This window comes from Episyrphus balteatus, chromosome 2 (genome assembly GCF_945859705.1).
Source record: "Episyrphus balteatus chromosome 2, idEpiBalt1.1, whole genome shotgun sequence".
NCBI lineage: Eukaryota > Metazoa > Arthropoda > Insecta > Diptera > Syrphidae > Episyrphus > Episyrphus balteatus.
In genome coordinates this window covers 122206490-122228278 of record NC_079135.1, presented here as the reverse complement: position 1 = coordinate 122228278, position 21789 = coordinate 122206490, and the positions used below count along the sequence as shown (strand labels likewise).

Here is a 21789-nt window from a genome sequence, read left to right as displayed (position 1 = left end):
TACCGTTTTACTTCTTCCCCAAAATTTAAATTTATCCTTAAATGATGACATGTTGCTTAAAATTTTAATTTTTTGCTAAGGAAAACCCAAAAACTAAAATATTTCTTTTTCACTATCGAATAAGACAAGATCTTCAAACTTTAAATTCGATTTCGAAAGAAATTCTCACAACATATTTTTCTCTTTTTAAACTTTTTTATTCAAATGGTAATTTCACTTCATTTGCTTTTTAATTCACAATTTTGTACGAATAAACAAGAAATTTCATTAATTTTTGAAAATAAAAAAAAATGAAAAAAAAAAATCAGACTAGAAAAACACGAACCGCACAACGTAATTGTATAATCTTATCTGACCATTTGTCAGGCGAAAAAATTCCAAGTTCGATATTATACTTGGCTCGTTTTTTTATGAGCACACCGTTTAAATTATATTAATTGAAGTTTTTTTTTATTTATTCTAACTCTGTATGCCTCTCATACCAGCAGGAGGAGAAGATAGTAATGATAAAAAAGGTGGAATGATTGGAAATGGAATGTGATAAGATAAAGATACTTTTATACAGCGAAACCCTTTTTTTGTTTTTTTTTTTTTTTGTATTGCTCTTTTTGATTTGATAACAAGAGAATGAAAGCGACAATGGTCGGGCCAAGTGGGAAACAAATTAATTTCAATTTTTGTTCCGTCGTCGTCGGTTGTGATGGGGTGTTCCGATGTGCAACATTTTCCTTCTATAAGTTTCAAAGAGAGTTGCCATGTTTTTATTTTTGAAAATATGGAATAATTAGATTTGACATAATTTTCTGATTTTAAGCCCTGATCGTCAATTAAACTATCAGAAGAATAAATGTCAATATAAAAAACTTTTATTCCTAGGAATAAACTCTATCTGAGGTTTATCTGACTATTGAAAACTTGGCCCTAAATCATTTGTTTTTAAATCCGCAAACGCTTAGAAACAAAAAAAAAAATGTCAAGACTGGGGTTGCGGTAAGATGGTCTGACTCTGGATCTGCTGAAATAGTCTAAAAATTGGTATTAAACCGATATCCGTATCCAGTGGAATAAAACCGGTGATTAGTAAAGCCTAAAACTTTCGAAAAGCCTTAAATATTGGGTAGGATTTTAAGATATCCAAGTGACAAAAATGCAGTTACAATAACTCAAACAATGCTGGTATCAACTGGAGTTACAAATTGAGTGAATGGAAACCGCACTCTTAAAAAATAATAGTTTTAAGAAATTTCCAAGGTAGTAACTAAGCTTCGACCTATTTAAATGAGTTCAATGTCTGCTGTTTTGTAGAAAGGTCTTTCTTAATTGAATAGGATATTCTAGAATCTGGCATCGATGATCGCTCTCGGGTGTAGATATTGTTCCTCAATTATATTTTCTTCCTGTAGTAGCTGTTGTACTTCCGATTTTTGAAGTTCTTCGAGGTACTTCAAAATTCTACTGGAAAGTTTCATCATGTATTGGTCTATATCAGCTGCCTCCTACAACTTCTTCCTTGGCCAGTTCTTCCTAAAAAGGCGGTTCTGATGTCCAGTGCAAACTCTAAGGATCTTCTTCATGGCTGACGGTGAACTGGTGAACCAAACCGAGCAGGCTTATGTGATGACGGGCCTGATAAGTTTCCTTGTTAAGGAGTAGTTTTGTCTTCTTGCTGAATTCTGGTTAATAAGTAAAGGATTTATAATTTCTGTATTAAGACAGTGTGAATTATAACAAGGTAGGAAAACAAAATCAATTTTTTAAAGTAGCCCTTGGCGCAATGGTCAGTGCAATGAATTATGACGCCAGAGGTTTGAGCTCGAATCCCAGCCTCGACCACCTAAACACCCTTTGGAGATTGAATTACCAATAGTTCTCGTTTAAGTCAGAACTTTAATTAGAGGAATCAGTAAGAAGCTAATGTCAAATCCTACGTTTTTTTGTCATTTCCTTTGACTTTTTGATAAGTTTTCATCCGTCGAGTCCCGTTGCGAGCACTATGTCCTTCCGTTTCATCTGACGCTTCAGTCAAATATAATTCTACCTTTACCTACACCTGCTAAAAAACTCTCCGCTTTATTTATATATTATAAGTTTTAGCACTTACTGCATGACCAAGAATCGATCCGCTTCCCATTTCCGAAAATTTCACAAAACGGGTCTTAATATAAACTACATATATAACAAAAGGCTAAAAATATGACATTTTATTTATTAATTTTTAAAAACTGGATGGGAAATGAAACGATAGTTTTATTTGGACTTTAACTTTATCAGTGCTGTCTCCTGAAACAAATATTCTGATCAATTAACACGGATCTTATTCAATTTTTTTGACAAATTTGTCTCTTTTATAACACCGTTTCAATTCATCATAATGTTGTCAATAAGTTTTTTGAATTTGAAGGCCCCATGACCAAAGTTGTTAACTTCACTTAATATTTGGTTATCTTTTTGTTATAATTCTGTTTGAAAATTAGTTTTTTTATTTTTTACTAACTTCGAAATTAATAATAAAGTATGGCAACACTGTTATAGTAACACACCTACTGCAAAATACCACCTGTATAGAATGTACAATGAGTTTAATTGTAATGCGTGAACAATTTGTTTTGTTTTATTTATTTATTTTTTTTTTTCTTTTTGTTTCACTTTCACTTTGCATTGAAACTATAATACACTAGTCGCCACAGTGAGATGTTTTAAGGGCAACGGAAATGAGCCATATTGTTTCAGTGAGAGCTCTATTCAGTTGAGTTGACTTGATTTGATGATTGCTGGTGTTGTTGTTGTTTTTTTTTTTTTGTATTTTGTTAATGGATTTGCATGATCTCTTGTAAAGCACTTAAGTTACTCCTTTTTGGGGGATTTACTAGTACAACTTGTGTATATAGATACTTTAGCTGTTGTTGTTGATTTTTCAACCAACCAAATGAAAGAGAGACCCATTCCTTGCACGTAACGATGGCATTTGTTTACATTCAAGTAGGTAGTAGCCAAATTGGATTTGAGGAATAAAAACAACAACAAACACAAAACATTATACAAATAATTGAAAAGATGAAAGTGAACAGTGTTGTTGCACTTTTATATTTTTGTTTCGTTTTTGAATTTGGTTTTGTTGCTAATTGTAGAAAACGTAAACAGAAAATTTAACTTTCCATATCAAGAGGTTATGAATTTTTAAATGAAAATGTGCCTGATGTGCCTGCACAGGCAGACAGCAGAGATACTTTAACTCCTTAAAGAGTTAATTGTTTCGTGTGTTTTATTAATTACAACACACGCACGTGTAAGCTGTCGAATGTGACTATTTGTTTTTTTTTCTAATAAGGTGTCATGTTTGTTCATTAGTTTCTTCATTCGTTTCGTTGCTTGGTAATTTGAAAATTGCAAGTTTGCACAAACTTTATTTCTTATTTGTATACTGTCTTGAGTTTTTAATTAGTTTAAAGAAAAATAATAAATTATGTTTTTAGGAGAGGCCTTCTGCAGGTGCAAAATGGGGTACCTACAAAAGTTATCGGGTATCATAGTAAATATTTTCTAAAACTTGAAAGAAATTATCGGGTGCTAAGACGAGAGCTTCTCAGCATCGTAAGAGCTGTGAATCGTTTTCAACCATATCTACTTCTGAGAAGGGATTTTATTTCCGTGATCTACTCGTAGGAAGACAGATGGCTAGTTGGCTGCAACACTGAAAACAATTATATTATACTGTACAGCGTTGAACGGAGGAAAAACATCTTAACGCAAGTATGAAGACTCAAATTGTCGACATTGTAATCGCTTGGATGAAAAGCAAACCAAAGTAGATTGTGCAAATATGATAATTATGGAAATAGCACATCATCAAAGGCAGCCCGTGAATCTCTTAACTGTGAGATATTGGGTGAACAAGGGACACTACTAATATTAGATAAGATTCAAGGCATGTATCCAAAATTTTAAAAACATATACTGGACATTTTGTATATCCTTCAATTACACAGAGACTATGCCATTGGAGTGCATCTAAACTATCTTCATTCTACTACCAATTCCTTTGCAGAGCAGTATTCTAAAAGCAAAGCACGACAGTTCAACTTCAGGTCACTTTGATGTTTATAAAACACGACCCCATGAGTGCGTGTATTTTGCAAGTCCAAACGGCTAAGCAGAGATGCACTTTTTCATGACAATGATACTCTTAAAGGTTTTTTTTTCTAGGTGTTGGAGTATGGATTTGAACCTATACATCTGGCATGATACTCCGTCACAATACCTAACTATGTAGCCAACAAGTTAGTAAAAGCGTTTTGACTGCAAGTTATTTTATTACCTTGCCATGTATGATGGTACTGGGATCAGTGCATGAAACCACCAACATAACATATTGCTAGAGGCTGCATTTACACTCAACATTATAGTGGACCTCTGAAACACCAGTACGAGACCACAGCGAAGACCGCACATTTTTCAAATCGATCAAAAAGCTGAGTGCGTGAACCAGGTCATAGAATGTAGGGAATCATATTGAAAGACAATTTAGTTTCAGTACCAAAAGTAAGTTTCTAAGCAAACCTTTGAAAAAGCAAAACTGATTTGAATGACTCAATAAAATATTATGAGCCCATTGATTTTTGAAACAAGCTATGATACCAGAATAACTCTAAATTCATTTGTCATTTGTTGAAAAGATTTTTTGGAATATACATACATACATATACATAGGTGATTTTTTTTTATTGAAAAAATCCCCCGGTTTAATTCTAAATTCGATTCCTCTGATTTATTTTAACATACTTAAGTGTACTATTGTACCTTACAATGAAAAAATTTCAACATCTGCGGTTAATAAAGCAAAACAGGCGCGGAAAAATAATCAAGCAAATGGTCACAGTGTATGATCGGAAAAATGTTTACTCAGCTGAAACTCCAACAAAATTAAAACACAAAAATAAAAAGAAAGTAAATAAACAAAAGTTTCGGTGAATTTTCTTTCGAAACAATAGGAAGTCACAAGCAAACGTCGTTTTTTAAATTGATATAAACCACATGTAAAAAAAATTAACGAACACCTACAAATATGTTCTAGAAATCGACCTGACCTGACAAACAATTTTGTCTATTTGATCAAAAAACGTATGTAAATTCAATCACCAAAGCAAAAACTCTGATCAATTAACATAGATCTTATTAAAGAAAATAACTTGCAACCTAGAATCCATATTTTTATGTCCGTATAATTTCTTGAGTAATATTGTGAGCGTTTAAAAAGAATTATTTCTTCAAAACTATTAAGTTTCAAAATCCGACTAAATACTCAATACTGGCTGCCCTTGCATTGCTTTGCAAACTTAAAAAATTTCCATTCATTTTTGTTTTATTTTTGTAATTAAATTTGTAAAACCACTTGCTTTATTTTACTTTGTCATTTGTTTCCCTTGTCACTTCGACAGTCTCATTGTTAATGTTAATGAAAAATGTTACTTACAGTTTTTTAGAGTGTTTATATAAATACCCGCAAAATATGTAAAAATATAACTTCTCTCCCCATTTATCTAAGCTATAAAAGAAGCCTTTAATATTTATTACACCAAACAAATTCCAAATTGTGTTCAAGAGATCGAGTCCCATCTTCGAACTTAAAAGATATGAAACCACTAGTTCGCCTTGTATGTCGGTATCAAAATTGTCAAATCAAGTAGTGAATCTCTATATACACTTTAATTTAAAATTGAAACATCTTTGGTATCTAGAACAAGTTTGCAAAATCAAAGAGTGATTAACAAGATGGAAACTAAATTCAACGAGCCGCGGGTTCCAAAAGGAAATGAAAGTAAGTCGTTTTTGAATTTAAGAAACTCAACAAAATAAAGTTGCCTTTTATAAATTTGAACCATTTTTCTAAGATTAAATTGAATAGGAAGCACTTTGTGTTTTAAAGACGCTTGAATTAAAAAGCAAAATAAGTAATTTAAATCTAAACGATATGGTTCCCAGTTTTATTTTAATTTCGGTTACATAATCAACAGCATATGGCTTCAGTAGTAGGTTGATTCCACAATTGACCGCCTTAAAATAATTACATCCCTACTTAAAATGTTCACTCCTATACTGTAACATATTTAGTGAACCTTTTTCAGATTTCAATTATTTCATAGAACCCAAATATAAATACCGTTCAAATTTAGAAAATCTCAGCACTCTCCCAAAATCGCAGCTATCGCATTAAGTGTGTTTAGCTCGTTAAAATAATTTCATAATCATAATCATTAGAATGTAACTTTCAAATAAATACAAAAACGATTATCCTCTTTGTACGACCTCTACTGTTTTATGGTGCCATCTTAAGAGTGTATAATTTTCCACCTGTTCTGCATTTGCACTGCACTGCATTCAAGAAAAAGAAGTACCTGCGGGATTTGAGAATGAAATGAAAGAAGGAACCTGTTGTAAACAGAGCGTGTTATTTTCTTTTGTTTTGTTTGTTGTTCAACTTTTTTTTGGTTTGGTTTTGTTTGTTTTTTTTTTATTTTTATATTTTTGTTCCTTGTGCATAATCCCGTTGTCCTGATTTTTTATTTTGCTGCACACAAACCGAGGGAATACATACATTTTTTCTATTATGATTCTGGTTTTACAAACTAAGAATTCGAATATTCAACTGACCATCATGGTGCTCTGTTATATTGGCTTCCTTTTGAGTCCATATTATAATCCTTGGTTTGCCAATCACACAACTCTCTTGTGGTTGGGATTTTCATTTGGATGGTTGGTTTTATTTTTTTCTGTCGTTTCCTGTTTAAATTGTTTGTATTTGTTTTGGATTTGAATTTTCCCATTGATTTGGTGGAGACTCAGTGGGGAAATACCATTTGCCAGTATGCTTCAATTAGGATGGTTTCATGGATGTTCTTGTGCATATCTCAAGGGATGTGAATATTTTTTTCTGAACTTCCTGAGTTAAAATATATTAGAGCCATACACTTCCTGTTGACCCAGGACATATTTTGGTGAATGGTGAATGTACCACATGACAAGGGAATAGATCAAGTTCAAAACTTTTGTATACAAACATTTATTTAAATATAAAAAGTTCCTAAAATAAAAATAGATGCATGGATCGTTAGAAGTTAACTGATATTTAAATTACATATTCAACCGACAAGAATAAAATAAAACGAATTTGCAAAAAGAAAACCAAATCATATGAATAATGCAATTAATGACCTCGACATAAAATAAAGGTCCGCAATAATTTATAAAATGTCGCTTACGAATGAATTATAAATTTGACGACTCATACAAAACTACAAGACATCAACATTTTGTGGTCAAAATTTTCATATATATATTTTATTTACATTTATATTCATTGAAGTGTTTTTCTTTACTTGCTGTTAATATAATTTCAAATTATGCATTTGTAAAAAAACAATTGAAAACTTGAAATTTATTAAACATGATTATTTATTATGAACAACAATGATAGAGAATATGAAAAAGTGAATTCACGAATTCTGTCAGTGTGTTTTTATTTACTTTAAGTTACTTGAAACAATATTCAATTATGCATGGTTCTTTTTCTTGAATCTAGAGTTTTTTGATTTTTGAACAACAACAGTATCATCCATATTCTTATTAAGGAAAACTTTTCTCACTCAAAAACGGATTCTACAATTTCGGAAAAAATTTTAAAAATAAAAATTACATTTTGGTGCAGAAAAACACGTTTTTTTTTTTTTATTTTTACATCTTTTAAATAAGCTGCACATGTTTTAATGGAACATTTCTTAAAATCATTTTTTTTTTTTAATAAAAATATTAGGTTCTTTTTTATTTCAGATGCTGAACTCAAATTAGTTAACCACTTATTTCTTTTAAACAAATAATGGTTTCAAAATAAATTCAAATTAGTCTTAACATAACATCCAAATATATGGAAAATTGCAAAATTATCTACCTAATTTAAAATTCTATAAACCACAGATTCTTTAAATAACAAAAATGTAAATAAAGAATACCTAATAGAAAACTAGAATAATGATGTTGAACATACATTATACAGAAAGGCATTCGTTATTGAATCATTTTTCGAGAATCAAGTTCCTAAGTGGAAAACTATGTACATATTTCAAAATAATAATAAAAAAAATCTATAATTTTTGCACACAGGAATAAAACTTCTGCACAATATACCTTTAAAAAGAATCTTGGCTGCGTAACGTTCACGTTCCATACAAATTTGTCCATTTTCCACTTATTTTCTTTTAATATTTCTGATCAGAGTATGTTCAAACGATGATGTCAAAGTTCTTGCTTAACGGAGCTTTACCTACTGCTAGCTATTGGTAAATTTGTTAAGAAAATTTTGTAGAATTCCTGAAAAAAAGACAAAGCCAACATAAAGATTTATACCTACCTACTCTCATAGAATAAGTAATTATTTTTATTGCTTTTTTTTTATTTTAATTAAATGTTACTTATGTTGTATTTTGTGGGATTTAGGTCAAATTAAACCTAAAGCTCAGAAAATACCTTATATTCAATTGCTTTTAGAGAATTTCAACTAACCAATCAAAATTGAAGCGAAACTTTTGTTTTATCAGTCGCTAAATAGTGCCCTATTATGACGGGCGAGTTAAACCATTTGACAAACCCTCTTGTCATGGTATTGCGATTAGAAAACTAGGTAACACGTTCACCTCGTAATGCAACCAAACAAAGAAAATAATGTGCCAATCCAAATCGTTTACCAACTACTGTTCATTAAATGAGATTCGTCTAATTTTTCTATCGATTCGCAAGTATTAATAGGGGTTATTATATGAAGTTGTGAGTTATCATCACTGACAGCCTCACAAACTAGTTTTTTGATGTACATATCTGAGAGGTTACTAATTAGAATATGGTAAACAGATTTCAGTAAAATGAAAATATGTAGTTCTTTTGAAAAATTCTTTAATTTTTTCAGTCAATGCTTAATTTTAGGGAGAAGTCACTTAAATTTTGTAATATCAGTAACTTAAATGCAATCTCGAATTGACCAAAAATTTTCAGTTTACGTTACAACAAATTTCAGAGTGCACAGAAATCTCGCAAAATCAGACTTTTGCTTGTCAACAGCGGAGTAAATAAAATGCACCTACCTACTTGCTCTTGCAGTTCAAAGCACTTTTATGTAAGTTCACTTATAGATTTTAAAATCTTCCTCTATACCTATAAATTTTAAAGAAATTATGATGTTGAGGAAGAGCCGACATTTAGGGCAAATTTTTGTTAAATGAAAAATTTTGTTTTCTTATTTAACTTTTTTGAGAGAAACTAAAAATGCAGTTTAATTGCAATTACTTTGAATATTACGCCTGCAATCAAAATTGTTAGAGCCGTTTTCGAGTAATTTGCCATAACTTGAAAAATTTGTATGGGAAATACACTTTCTAAGCGAGATATAAACAAAAAACAAAAAAAACAACTTTTGAAATTCTATAAAAATCATCTTCACCAAATTTTAAGAAAATACGTGCATCTGTTTAGGCTGAGGAAATGTACAGATGGATGCACAGACGGACGGAAGGAATTGCGAGACCCACTTTTTGGGACTTCTCCATCATCGTAATTTGGTTTTTATTAAAACCTCAATTTTTTTTTTTTCGAGACGAAAATACTTTCCAAATAGAGCAATAATACGCGGGTTTTTTTGGCAAAGTTATCCACAGTAGGATTTTCCAAATATCAACACTGAACCAAAATGTATATGCACGCATAGAGAAAAAACGGTTCTATGAGAGGTACCGTCAATAACGATTTTTAAAGAAAAAAAAAATTCATTAAAACTAGTACTTGAATTTTTTTAACAAATCGTTGTAGCTGTTTTGAAGAAAATTAAACTTTTTTCAAAATTGGTATAGGTACCTATGACAGGTACCTTTATTTTTGGTCCAAAACAATTTATTTCAAAAACCCCTCTGTACAGGATCCAAAAACATACCAAGTTTAGAGTAGAAGCTGTAGCTCCTTATACAGACGGAAAGACATCCTGACAGACAGACTCACAGCTGCAACGGACCAAGTCAAAAAAAGAAAAATATCCAAATCCACTGTTAAAATGTGCACAAAATTTGACTCCACTAAGGTCTAGTTTAATGTTTATTTCATCAAACAAAGTTACAATGCTTTAGTGATTACTCGATAACAAAATAATAATAATATACGTACAAAATCAATAATGAATAAAAAACAATAAATAAATAAATATATATTAAACATTTCCACCATTAAGGTTTCTCAAAATAACGAGTAAATTGTTTTTAAATGAAAATCTACCAAGACAAAAGTCGATCATATCGCAAACAGAATTGGATTCTTTTAAGCACCTGGTCAATGGTTCATTAGCAGCATAATTTGTTCTGTGGAATGGAATGTTAAACAAATTTTGGTTTCTAAGCATCCTCGCAGGAACATTGAAGTTAATTAAGCTCAAAATTTCCGAACAATCAATATGATTAGTTAAAACATCACGAATAAACATAACTCCCGAGAACTTTCTACGAATATTAAGAGGCAAGATTCCAAATAATTTACACCTTGTTTCATAGGAAGGCATATCAATGTTCCAATGAAGCCTTTTTACTAATACCCTTGTAAAGCGTTTCTGAATTTTCTCAATTCTTAAAGAGTGAACTTCGTACAAAGGGCTCCAAACAGTATTGCAATACTCAAGAGTAGATCTAATAAACGCAAAAAAAAGACATTTCAATGTGTGAGGATCACAGAATTCCTTTGAATTGCGCAACATAAATCCTAACATAGAATTACCTTTGGCAACTAAAAAGTCTATATGTTTTAAGAAATCAAGTTTTTGATCAAAAATAACCCCTAGATCTTTTTTAAAGGTTACTATAGATAAAAAGATATTATTTATACTATAGGAAAAATTAATTGATGTCCGTTTTCGGCAAAACGTTATACTTTGACATTTAGCAATATTAAGGTGTAAGGAGTTAATCCAACACCAATTTGATAATTTTTGAAGATCTTCTTGCAGCAATATGCAATCTTGTTCAGATTTTATACACCGAAAGATTTTCAAATCGTCTGCGTACATTAGACATCTAGAATTTAAAAAAAAACATTGGGAATGTCATTGATAAATAACAAGAAAAAAAGCGGACCGAGATGGCTTCCTTGTGGAACACCCGAGGTAACATTGATAGGCGATGAAAGAAAATTATTAATACGAACAAACTGAATACGACCCTTTAAATATGTCCGTATCCAGTTCAGCAAATTAGAATGAAAACCAATTTTATTCAACTTCATAAGTAATATATCATGGTTCACCCTATCAAAAGCTTTGGAAAAATCTGTGTAAACAACATCGAATTGGAACCCTTTTTCGAGCCCGTTTAAAATGGTGTTTGAAAAAATTGTTAGGTTGGTGCTGGTAGATCTACCAGCGAGAAACCCATGTTGACAGGGAGAGATAACATGTTTTACCATTGTAGTTAATTTATCATAAACCAATTTTTCAAAAATTTTTGGAACGGTAGAGATGTTGCAAATAGGGCGGTAGTTTGAAACTTCCTGCCTATTTCCTGATTTATAAATTGGTGTAATGATAGAACGTTTCCACGTACTTAAAAATTCACCACTTTCAAGAGATCGATTAAAAATTATTTGTAAAGGAACAGCAAATACTATTGAACATTTCTGTAAAATAATAGGTGCAATTCCATCTATATCAAGTCTTGTGTCTACTTTGATCGTTGATAAAGCTTTTTCAATTTCCTCAATTGAAAAATGTAAACTTCCAATAATCAGACAACTATCAATGCCATTAAATTGATTATCGAGATTTATGTTTGGATTTGTATTACTATCTAAATAAACGGATTGAAAATGTTTACCAAAAAAGTTACAAACTACTACTCATTAGTTTGATGCAAAAGCGTTTCGGTTCGAATAACATTCACCATGGGATTCAATGGAAGTGTATTTATTTTAACTCGTTATATCTACGAATTCACTTTTTGTGATTTGGTGCACTTCAGTTTTTAAAAACATTTTGGATCTGCACTGTCTCTCAAAGAAAATCTTTGATATCTCAAGAAAACTGATAAATATTTAAAACAAAAGATGTTGAATTAAGGTTAAACTTTTGTCATAAATTCTCATTGCATTCTGAAAAATATAAATCCTATCAGAATATTTTCTAATAAAATAAAAGTTCCAATTTGAATCTTATAACAAAACAAAAAGGTCAATTGGTAACTTCCAACAACAATACGAAGTACAAAAAAAATCCCCAACGATACCTACTTTAATAGAAAAGCTAAACAAAACCAAGAAGAAATTCTCCCAATCGATTTTCACACACAACAAAATCGAGAACAACTACGGACAACAACGAGAATAGAAGAAAAAAAGTATTATTTTTTTTTGCACCTCATCGAAGTTGCCGAGTTTGCTCGAGGGTAATTTGTGTGGTTTGTTGGTGACTTCTCCTAGCCGCACCCATTTTCTGATTATTCTCCATATATTCCCACTTTGAGAAGAAAAAAGTTCCAAATTTTGTTCAATGTCACATCTTAACTCACAGCTCGCACACAACAAAAAAAACAGATGCTGCGACTGCACCCATTATCGACATCGAATACTACTTTTCTCGTCGTCACCAATGTTACGTCGTCAAAAGTCTGCTAAAAGAAGGGAAAACAAAAGAGCAAAGGGAAAGACACAAAAAAAAAACAACTCACCTCCTCAACCTGTTTGTTGTCGTTCATCTTATGACTGCCGCTGCTGCTCCCATTCAAACTATCCCGAAGGCCAACTGTGGTCAGCGTTGGAGCAGTCTCCACCGAACTTGTCAAAGATGATTCCTCAATGGAAGCCATCGTTGTTGTAGCAGCAGCTGCTTGCTGCTGCTGTGAATTGCTTGTAGTTGTCGCAGCTTCGAAAAGTGTTGTTGGATCTCCACCCGTTTCTTTATACTTCTCCACATCGGATAACAATCTTTCCAGATATTCCACATACAAAGTTTCCTGTTCGAGTTCCTTGCTAATTTCGAGGATTTTCTGTTTGTGACGTTCGAGACTGGCGCGGACGTCCTGCTCCCAGGCGTCCGAAAGGGAACTTTGGGGGAAGCGTTGCATCCACAAGCGTTGGAAGTCACTAAATACACTCATTTCGAGATTCGAGAGGAAACTATTTTTAGAAAGAAGAACTTAAAAAAAGAAAAGACAAATTTTATTTCCAGAATTTCCTTCTTTTTTTTTCTTGAATTCGAGTTGGATTTTTTACTTTATTTTCTTTCACAGAATAAATTCACTTTGGAATTCTTTGCAACTCTTTGATTTTTTTTATTGGAAATATTTTTTCTTTTTTTTTATTTTGAATTTTTTAAATGAATTTTTTTTTTTGGAGGCTGTGTTAAAGATGCCACAGCCTATTTACATCTCACATTTCGGTCGTGAAAGAAAGATGGTTTTATTTTTTAAAAACACACATTTTTTTTTTGTGCTGTTGTGCACTTTTTTTATTATTATTGATTTTGCGTAGCACTTTTTTCGTGCATTCGAAATTGGAATTTTTTTTCTTTTGTGTTTGCACTTTTTCTTATTTTTTTTTTTTGGTTCTAATTTCTATTAAAAGGGGAGATTATTAGAAGAAGAAATGGTAAAATACACACACTCGAAACGAAACCGTAGCGACGTCGTTCGTCGTTTTTGTTTTTTATTCGATTTCAAAAAATTTATACAAACACGACGTTTTTTTATTAGAGAATAAATATTTTCTGGTATTTTTTTTTTATTATAAAAATCGTGGACCAACCAACTAGCACAGAGAATTCGTTTCAACTGAAGTTGGATGGAATTTGTTTTGAATTTTTGGAAATAAAATGAAAATGGAAATGTCTACAGAATTTTTCCAGTCTACACAGTTTGAAGATGGCTTGAAGCTAATGGCTAATGGATATGAAGGAAGCCATTTTGGTTTTTTTTGGAGACTTTTAAACAATGGGGTGAAATAAATTTGTAATGACGTCAAATTACATTTTTGTTGTTAAATTTTAGGTGTGTTTTTAATAATAATAATAATATAATAATAATTTAACTATATGCCTGTAAGACCTAAGGTCTTTTTTAAATGCAACTGCAAAAAAACGACATCGGGATTTTTGAAATCCATGCAAACATTTGGCACCACTGTACATATACTTTGGCAGCTGTCTGTCAAAAATGTTGCTTTTGTTTTTTTTTTATTTTAACTCCGAAGTGGGAAGGCCATTACATCCATGTTAGATGCAAACAAAAATTTTCATATGGCCATGGCATCCATGTTGGATTCAAAAAAATTGTTTTTTTCACAAAAAACCAAAAATTATCTGTATATTCTTAGCTACATTTTAAGACCATGACCATTAACATTAGTTGCGTCGTTCTTGTGTTATAAGCGTTTGAAGGTACCCATATTGAATTTTTTTTCGATTTCTTAAAAATCAAATGTGAAAACTTTTTTATTTTTATTTCTAATTTTTCGAAAAAACTTTGGTAATTTTATATACATATCTGTTCAACAATCTTATCAGGATCCATTTAAGACTTTTATCTGAAAAGTGCATTGCGTATATCTCGAGATATTAACATTTCAATGCAACCATGTCAAACAAATTTTTGATTATTTTTTTCTATGAGAGTTTTTTTCAAACCTCGTTTTCTCCGCTTTTTTTTTTGTTAATATTTTCAGATATTTTTGTATGAACACAACAAATAAAGTACCTTGGCACTACTGTTTTTATCGAGAGAAAGTAAAATCTGAATAATTATCTGGATTTTTCAAAAATCTATACAAATAAAGTTTTTGTTGTTTTTAACACGTAAATTGTTTTGATTTCAAAAATCTCGATGTCGTTTTTTTGCACAAAATCTATATAGATAAACAAAAAAACACACCTTTTATCATATCGGTATTGGGGCCCACAGTACACAGAATAAAGAAATATCTTCCGAACGTTGTCAAAATTTGTTTGTCAAAAACAGAGACCAATCTGTCAGTTCGTTTATTTTTTTATAACTTATTGTCTAATATTTTTTTCTTGATTTTTTATCTGTATTTGTATTAGAGGTATTCATGATCTGGTGCAACAGGCCTAGTAACAATGTAAAATTTTATTTTTTGTACAATAGATCGTGAACGCACCTCTTCTTATCTATAGTAAATAAGCCTAGGAGCCTGGCTACACAGTGTTGTGCCCAATCACGTTCCGATTCACAAATTTCTAGGAACAAACGTCAAAAAGAGGAAAATCCTCACCCCTCTTGCCTACAACCTGACTGGTGAAGGCAAGGACGATTGAAAAAACACCGTGTAGCCCGGCACTAGTACGCAGCTGAAGCGAAACGAAAAATTTCGTTTTGCTTTTCGTTATTCAAGTCTAGTACGCTGCTGATGCGAAACGAAAAAAATTCAAGTCTCCAAAGTCGACAACGAAAATGCTAACGAAAAAATCTGTGGCAACAAGGAAAAACAACATAAGTCAGTTTTTACAACTTTTCAGGAGAGCGTTTTGAAAGTTTGGCTTCCCATAAGAAGTCAATGCTAGAGTCATTTTTCTTTTACCTGTAATTCATAAACCGCTTAAGATAAAAATACGAAAAAAATATGGTAGATAGAATCGCTTATTGTGCATCAGATTTTGTGAAAATCTAAATTTCGACATAAGTTGACTTATGTTGTTATTCCTTGTTGCCACAGAAATATCATCGAGTATTCTGTCAAAGTCAAAATAAAATAATTCAAAATTAATTTAAAATCAACACAAAATAATTTTTAAGCAAGAAATAAATGAATTAAAAGTGAAAATACCGTCAACACTGCTCTTAGAGTCAAGAAAAATATACACGACAGTAAAAAGTACGTGACAAATGAGTTAAAACTCTCCAATTCTTCGCTAAAGCTGCGTACTGAAAAACGAAAAGCAAAACGAAATTTTTCATTCAAAATTTCGTTAACGAAATTTTGTATGGAAAATTTCGTTTCGCTTCAGCAGCGTACTGACACATCCACAATACAAATACCCGTACCGCTACTGCATGTACCCTCCGGTGTGGCCAAGCCTTAAAAGTAGTTTTCTCAAAAAAAGTAATTTACCATCCCTGGCTTGGCTAACAGCTGTGTTTTAAAATCTTTAAGCTGAACGCGCCCGGCCATTTGTTTGTTTTGTTTGTGTTTTGGTAGATTTTGCTTCGTTGTTTATTTGTTTCAATCCATCTTCTTGATAAATTTAAATAATTTTTTTATTTATCTTAATTTATTTATCTCTTAACAGTAATTTTTAAAAATGCCAAGAGACGCAGAAAAAATTGCTCTCATTGCAATGGTAATGCAAATGTGTTATCTTTATTTAAAAATCCATAAAAACAAAAATCGCAATCGTAAATGGTGGATACGTCCTTTGTATCAAAATAGACATAATAGAGGATATTTTCAAACAACTTTTAAGCAAATAAAAGAAAATGACGAAGATCTTTTATTTAATGCAACAAGATTAACTCGTTTGCAATATGATTTGCTTCTTTCTTTAATTAAATCCAAATTAACAAAAACATCCATTAGAAGACCAATAAGTCCAGAATGCAGAATGGTCGTTACTTTAATGTAAGTTCATTTTTGTTAAACGACAAAAAGATACTAACAAATTTTGTTTAAAAGGTACCTCTCACAAGGAGCTTCATTTAAGTTCCTAGCAGAGAGCTTTAGAATGGGCTTATCAACTGTCCGAAGCATTATAATCGAGGTAAGCCAAAAATAATCAAATTTTATGTTTTAAATCCACTTTTTATGTTGGAATTTGGGATAGGTTTGCGATGTGCTTTGGAAAGTCCTTTCACCGGCGTACATGCCAGAAATGAATGCCAATGACTGGAAATTCATGAGCACTCAAATAAACGATCGTTGTCATATTCCTCATTGTGTTGGGATTATAGATGGGAAGCACATTGAGATAAAGCGGCCACCAAAATCAGGTTCGATGCTGCAGATATAGTACATGTAAAATAGACATTTAAAACAAAATTGTTACACTTATGAAACTTGGCAAAAAGTTTCTTGGGTATTTTAAACGAACCATTGACTTTTTTCGACCAATTATAGATTTTACTGTCTCTTCGAAAAAAACACCCTTTCACCTAATTTTTTTATGAAAACTTTATTCTTGCTTTCTATCCCAAATTCAACGTTTTTATCAAATTTCATTTGGGTGGCACATCATTTTTGATTTCACATGAATAAAATGTATAAACTTATTTTATTCGTAATTCTCATAGGATAGACAGCATTTTTAATATACATATTTCGTAAGAGTACCTTTTACACCAGTGTTTCCCAACGTGGAACCCACGCCCCACAGGGGGGCAATTTGATTATATACGAGGGCAATTGAAATTTTTGGTTTATTACCCTTATTTTCCAAAAATCTATAATTCTTGTGTGTCCACACTTTAACAGCTTCAAGGAAAAAACAAAACTCTTGTTAAATTCAGACCCATCCATGGGGGTAAGAGCTGGCTGGCGAAGCTTGTTGGTTGAGGCCCAAATCCACAGCGGATTATAGCCGCCTTACGGCGCTGGTCACCCTAAGTTGTTAAATTCAGAACAAAGATCTTTGTTTTCGTTAATTTCAATGAACTATGCCAGAAATACATTTTGAACAAAAATGTTGAAAGTTTTCCTTGGCTACAAAAAAGTAGTCACCGATACTACTATGAATGTAACTGTAGAAAAAATGTATCGACTGATTTTCAAGAAAGATTTTCGGATTTAAAACAAATCAATTTCCCAAATTGGATGATGCAACCCATGGTAGTAAATCTTTATGCTATTTCCAACAAAAAGTATCGAAAAGAACTCATGGAATTGCCAAACGATGACTCAATTAAAACTTAATTTGGCATAAAAGAAACGGTGACTTGAGTTCCTGAAGAAACTGAGGTCAAATACCCTAAAACAACATGCTACAAAACTTTAACTACCTTTTCCCTCTTCATATTTGACGGAATGCGGATTTTGTGCCATAAATGACTTGGTGTTGAAAAAAAAAACAAGATCGTCTCGATATTACAAAATGGGGAGACTTGAGACTGAAACCTTCAGCACTTGAACCTAATATTAAAAACACCCTTTCACATAAAATATTTGTATATATAGACTGCTTAGATTCTTGGTTTCTTTTATAGATGATTCATTTTTACCAATTTTCATTGCTGTAACGCTGTTTTCCCATTTTTTGTGGTACTAGTTCCGAATTTTATCATTTAAAAAAAAACCCTTTCATTTAAGAAAATTTTGTAGACTCTAAATTCTTAGTTCTTTTAAAAAACAAAACTTTTTCACCAAGTTTAAAAAATTAACAAAATTTTAGCCAGCTGTTATGATAGCTTTCTCACACATAAATCAACCCACCAAAAAAACACTCACCAAAAATATTTATAAGAACTTTATCCTTTATGAATCCTTTTTCCCTGCTTTATCTAAAACCTTCATCCCAAATTTCATCAATGTATCATGTTTTCACTTGGGTTTTGATTATTATTTTACTTATTAAAGTAAAAAAAACAAGCACACTTGTTTTTAATCTGCAATAACTTTTCTTAGAGCAATTGTATTGATTTTATTTTTGGCATTAGATTCAGCATCAAAAAATACCTTAAAACATGTGTTATATGGTGGGCACGAAGACAAAACCACGAATCCGCAAAATTGTAGTTTTGAGAAAAATGGCGTCAAAGTTTTGGAAACACATGCAATCTTATGGAAACTCGTGCAATGGAAATTGATAGTTTAGGCTTCTAGGCAACAGATGGAGGATTGGGATCGACGCAGTGAATAGAGGAACCGATAACAAGTAAAATGACGCATTTTAGTGGAAATGTCCAAAAATGCAGATTCGCGGTTTTGGCGTTGTGTCGACGATATGATGATATTCCACAAATGATATTTTTCCTTCACCCCCTACCTCTTGTCCGCGAAAAACAGCCTTCCACCTTTTGTACACTTTTTCGATTCTATGGTTCATGTCCCAAGAGCAAACTTTTTGCCAAGTTTCATGAGTTGAACAATTTTTTATTAATTTGTTGATGTTATGTACTATTTTACCTGTACTAATAGCACTTATTTTATTCAGGTTTTTCATTTATTTCTTTCTGATACAGGCACTAAATATATAAATTATAAAGGCTTCTATAGTACTGTCCTGCTTGCAGTGTGTAATGCAAATTATACATTCACAGTTGTAGATGTAGGAACTTATGGAAGTCAGCAAAACCAAGGGAAAGATTTTACTGACTCAACATTTGGCAAAATGATATTTTCTAATAACTTACAACTACCACCACCTGAAAAACTACCAAACTCAGATAAGGTAGTACCTTATTTTTTTGTCGGTGATGATGCATTTCCGTTGCGTATGAATCTACTGAGACCATATCTTGGCAATACATTGGATGCGGCAGAGTTAATTTTCAACGATAGACTATCCGAGGCACGTGAAATTACTGAAAATACATTTGGCATTTTGGTTGCTCGATGGCGTATTTTAAACAAATGTATTGAATTTCAACCGAAAAATGCCAACAAAGTCATTCTTGCTTGTACTGTGCTGCATAACTTTATAAAAACAACAGATAGTTTGTATAATTCAAACTACTACTGCCCTGAAGGTTTTTGTGATATGTATAACTATGATGGGACAAGAATTGATGGAATATGGCGACAAGAAATACAAGATCTTATTTCGGTTAGAAGATGCGGTAATCACAATCGGGAAGAAGGAGCCTTTGAAGTGCGTAGAAAGTTGGCACAATACTTATTAAATGAGGGTCAGCAGATGTCTTTGGGGCATTCCATGGTCATGGCGGGGGGACTTGTAGAAATACTGTATGAATAAAAATAAATGTTTTTTTTTTACATTTTAATGTTACCAAAACTAGATTTTTAGTAGTTTTTCACTTCTTTTTTGTAAAATTATTTTTAGTTCCTAGCGTATGTAAGTTTTACATGTTGAGATTAATTGAGAGTACCTGGAGCTCTCATCATATATTCCATATCCGTTCTCCTAAGAACTTCAGATGAAGAGATATCCAGCCTTATTGTGATTTACAATGCTGAAATTTAGGATTTTTAAACATAATTTATAAAATAAAAAAAAAACTGGTCAACTTTTTAATGAAATTTTTGTAATTAGATTTCATTAACGGTTAAGACCATTCTCTGCTTTCAAAACTTTTCTTACTTAAATAATAAGATATCGAAATTTAATTTTTAACACCTATCGATTGATGTTTTCAAATCGCAATAAGGCTGATCATCTTTAGATACACATTACATACACATACACAAAATTGATATGAGATGTTTCCTAGACGCCTATTCCACTATTCACGTTTCTGTGTGAATGCAAGTTATATTTTTCAAACATATAATTTGCATATGTATATCGATAATTTTTATGAATTCCAACTATCCAACTTTGCAATACCCAGCTTCGGCATTCGAATATTTAAAAAAGAAGTAGAAAAAGACTTATGGTAGTTAGTTTTAATTTTAATATAATTTAAGAATTATAAAACTGTTCTTACAAAAATAAAAATATATATTTAAACCTTTAAATATACTGTTTCCTTTTACCTTAAATGCGAGATTTAGCGTAGTAGATTTAAAATAAATCTCCAGATTTATTCCAAATTTACTTCGCTAAATCTCGAATTTAGGGAGGTGGAAACATAGTATTGAACTTATTTAATCGTCAACAGGCAACGCATTTTCAATACTATTCAAGTACCGAAGCATTTCAAGTTTTGCATCATTCTTCACGGCTATTGGAAACTTTTTTAACTTTTTCACAAGCGACTTGCAAAAGAAATCATCCTCTTCATCATCTGAAGTCGATGTTTTGTTTAATTTACTTTTGCGAGGTACGCTTAAGAATTCCTGGACGGATTCCATTGTCGACAGGAATGTAGTCTCCATTTCCGTTGAGGTATTTGGTTTTTTTGAAACTTCATTCCAGCTGTGTGCTTTGGCTTTTTGTCTTTTAGCTGCTGATGGTATTTGTCGACTTTTGTGATCATAATATTACAATTTATATTGTTTTTTCTTATAACAATCATACAATACTTACATTTTGCTTTTTCTATGTTCTCTTATGAATGCCATATGTTCACGATATTTCCAAGCGACTTCTGGCTCTTCAGTACTATCACCAGAGTTTGTTTTTTTAATTATATCTCTATTAATATCACGCAAACAACTATCTCTTAAACTTTTCCATTTTTTCTTACAAATTTCGGCTATTAATAAATTTGAATATTTGGACGAGTTCTTTGGGACAAATGTAAAATGCTGCTACTTACGTGTTAATCCAAGTTCTTCGGATATATTTTTCCAAACTAGAGCTTTCTTTTTAATGTTTTTGTGATTGGGATATGTTAAATCCCATAAAATTTTATTACTTTTTACAATTTCAATGAATTTTACTATTTCGATATCTGTTGATTGGTCTGCCATTTCTTGAGTTGTTTGTTGTTTTGCTTTTTCTAGTTTGTTGACGTTGTCGTTTGTCAAATAAATGGGCACGTTCAAACACCTATCGGATAGGCTATCTGAGATACCCGTATCTGGAATATCTTTTTGAACAAAGAGGTATCCAGATAGCTTGCCCAAGCAGCTACTAAAAAAAATATGTAAATATTGAGAAGAGGAAACTTTTTCTTTTGAGCAAATTACATTTTTTTTATTGTTGAATAGTACTTG

General features: G+C 31.6%; 3 protein-coding genes across 4 annotated transcripts in view; 1 reads left to right on the top strand and 2 right to left on the bottom strand.

The window, feature by feature from the left end:
* LOC129911847 (serine-rich adhesin for platelets) overlaps window positions 1–13825 on the bottom strand; it is a 117407-nt gene extending 103582 nt beyond the window's left edge. The window contains exon 1 of one of the 2 annotated variants that reach the window (XM_055989828.1): window positions 12738–13825. In XM_055989828.1, the coding sequence (XP_055845803.1) occupies window positions 12738–13166 (429 nt within the window). In that variant the 5' untranslated portion in view covers window positions 13167–13825. The remainder of the gene's footprint in view (window positions 1–12737) is intronic. The other variant, XM_055989827.1, reaches the window with a different exon arrangement.
* Window positions 13826–16220: 2395 nt separating this feature from the next.
* Window positions 16221–19968, top strand: LOC129911851 (uncharacterized). Its single transcript, XM_055989832.1, has 4 exons — window positions 16221–16638; window positions 16693–16777; window positions 16841–17006; window positions 19191–19968. The coding sequence occupies exons 1-4, from the start codon at window positions 16322–16324 to the stop codon at window positions 19922–19924; spliced, it is 1302 nt and encodes a 433-aa protein (XP_055845807.1). The 5' UTR covers window positions 16221–16321; the 3' UTR covers window positions 19925–19968.
* Window positions 19969–20559: 591 nt separating this feature from the next.
* LOC129911853 (transcription factor Adf-1-like) lies at window positions 20560–21550 on the bottom strand. Its single transcript, XM_055989835.1, has 3 exons — window positions 21390–21550; window positions 21158–21326; window positions 20560–21094 (listed from the first exon to the last, which is right to left on the bottom strand). The coding sequence occupies exons 1-3, from the start codon at window positions 21541–21543 to the stop codon at window positions 20776–20778; spliced, it is 642 nt and encodes a 213-aa protein (XP_055845810.1). The 5' UTR covers window positions 21544–21550; the 3' UTR covers window positions 20560–20775.
* Window positions 21551–21789: the final 239 nt, after the last annotated feature.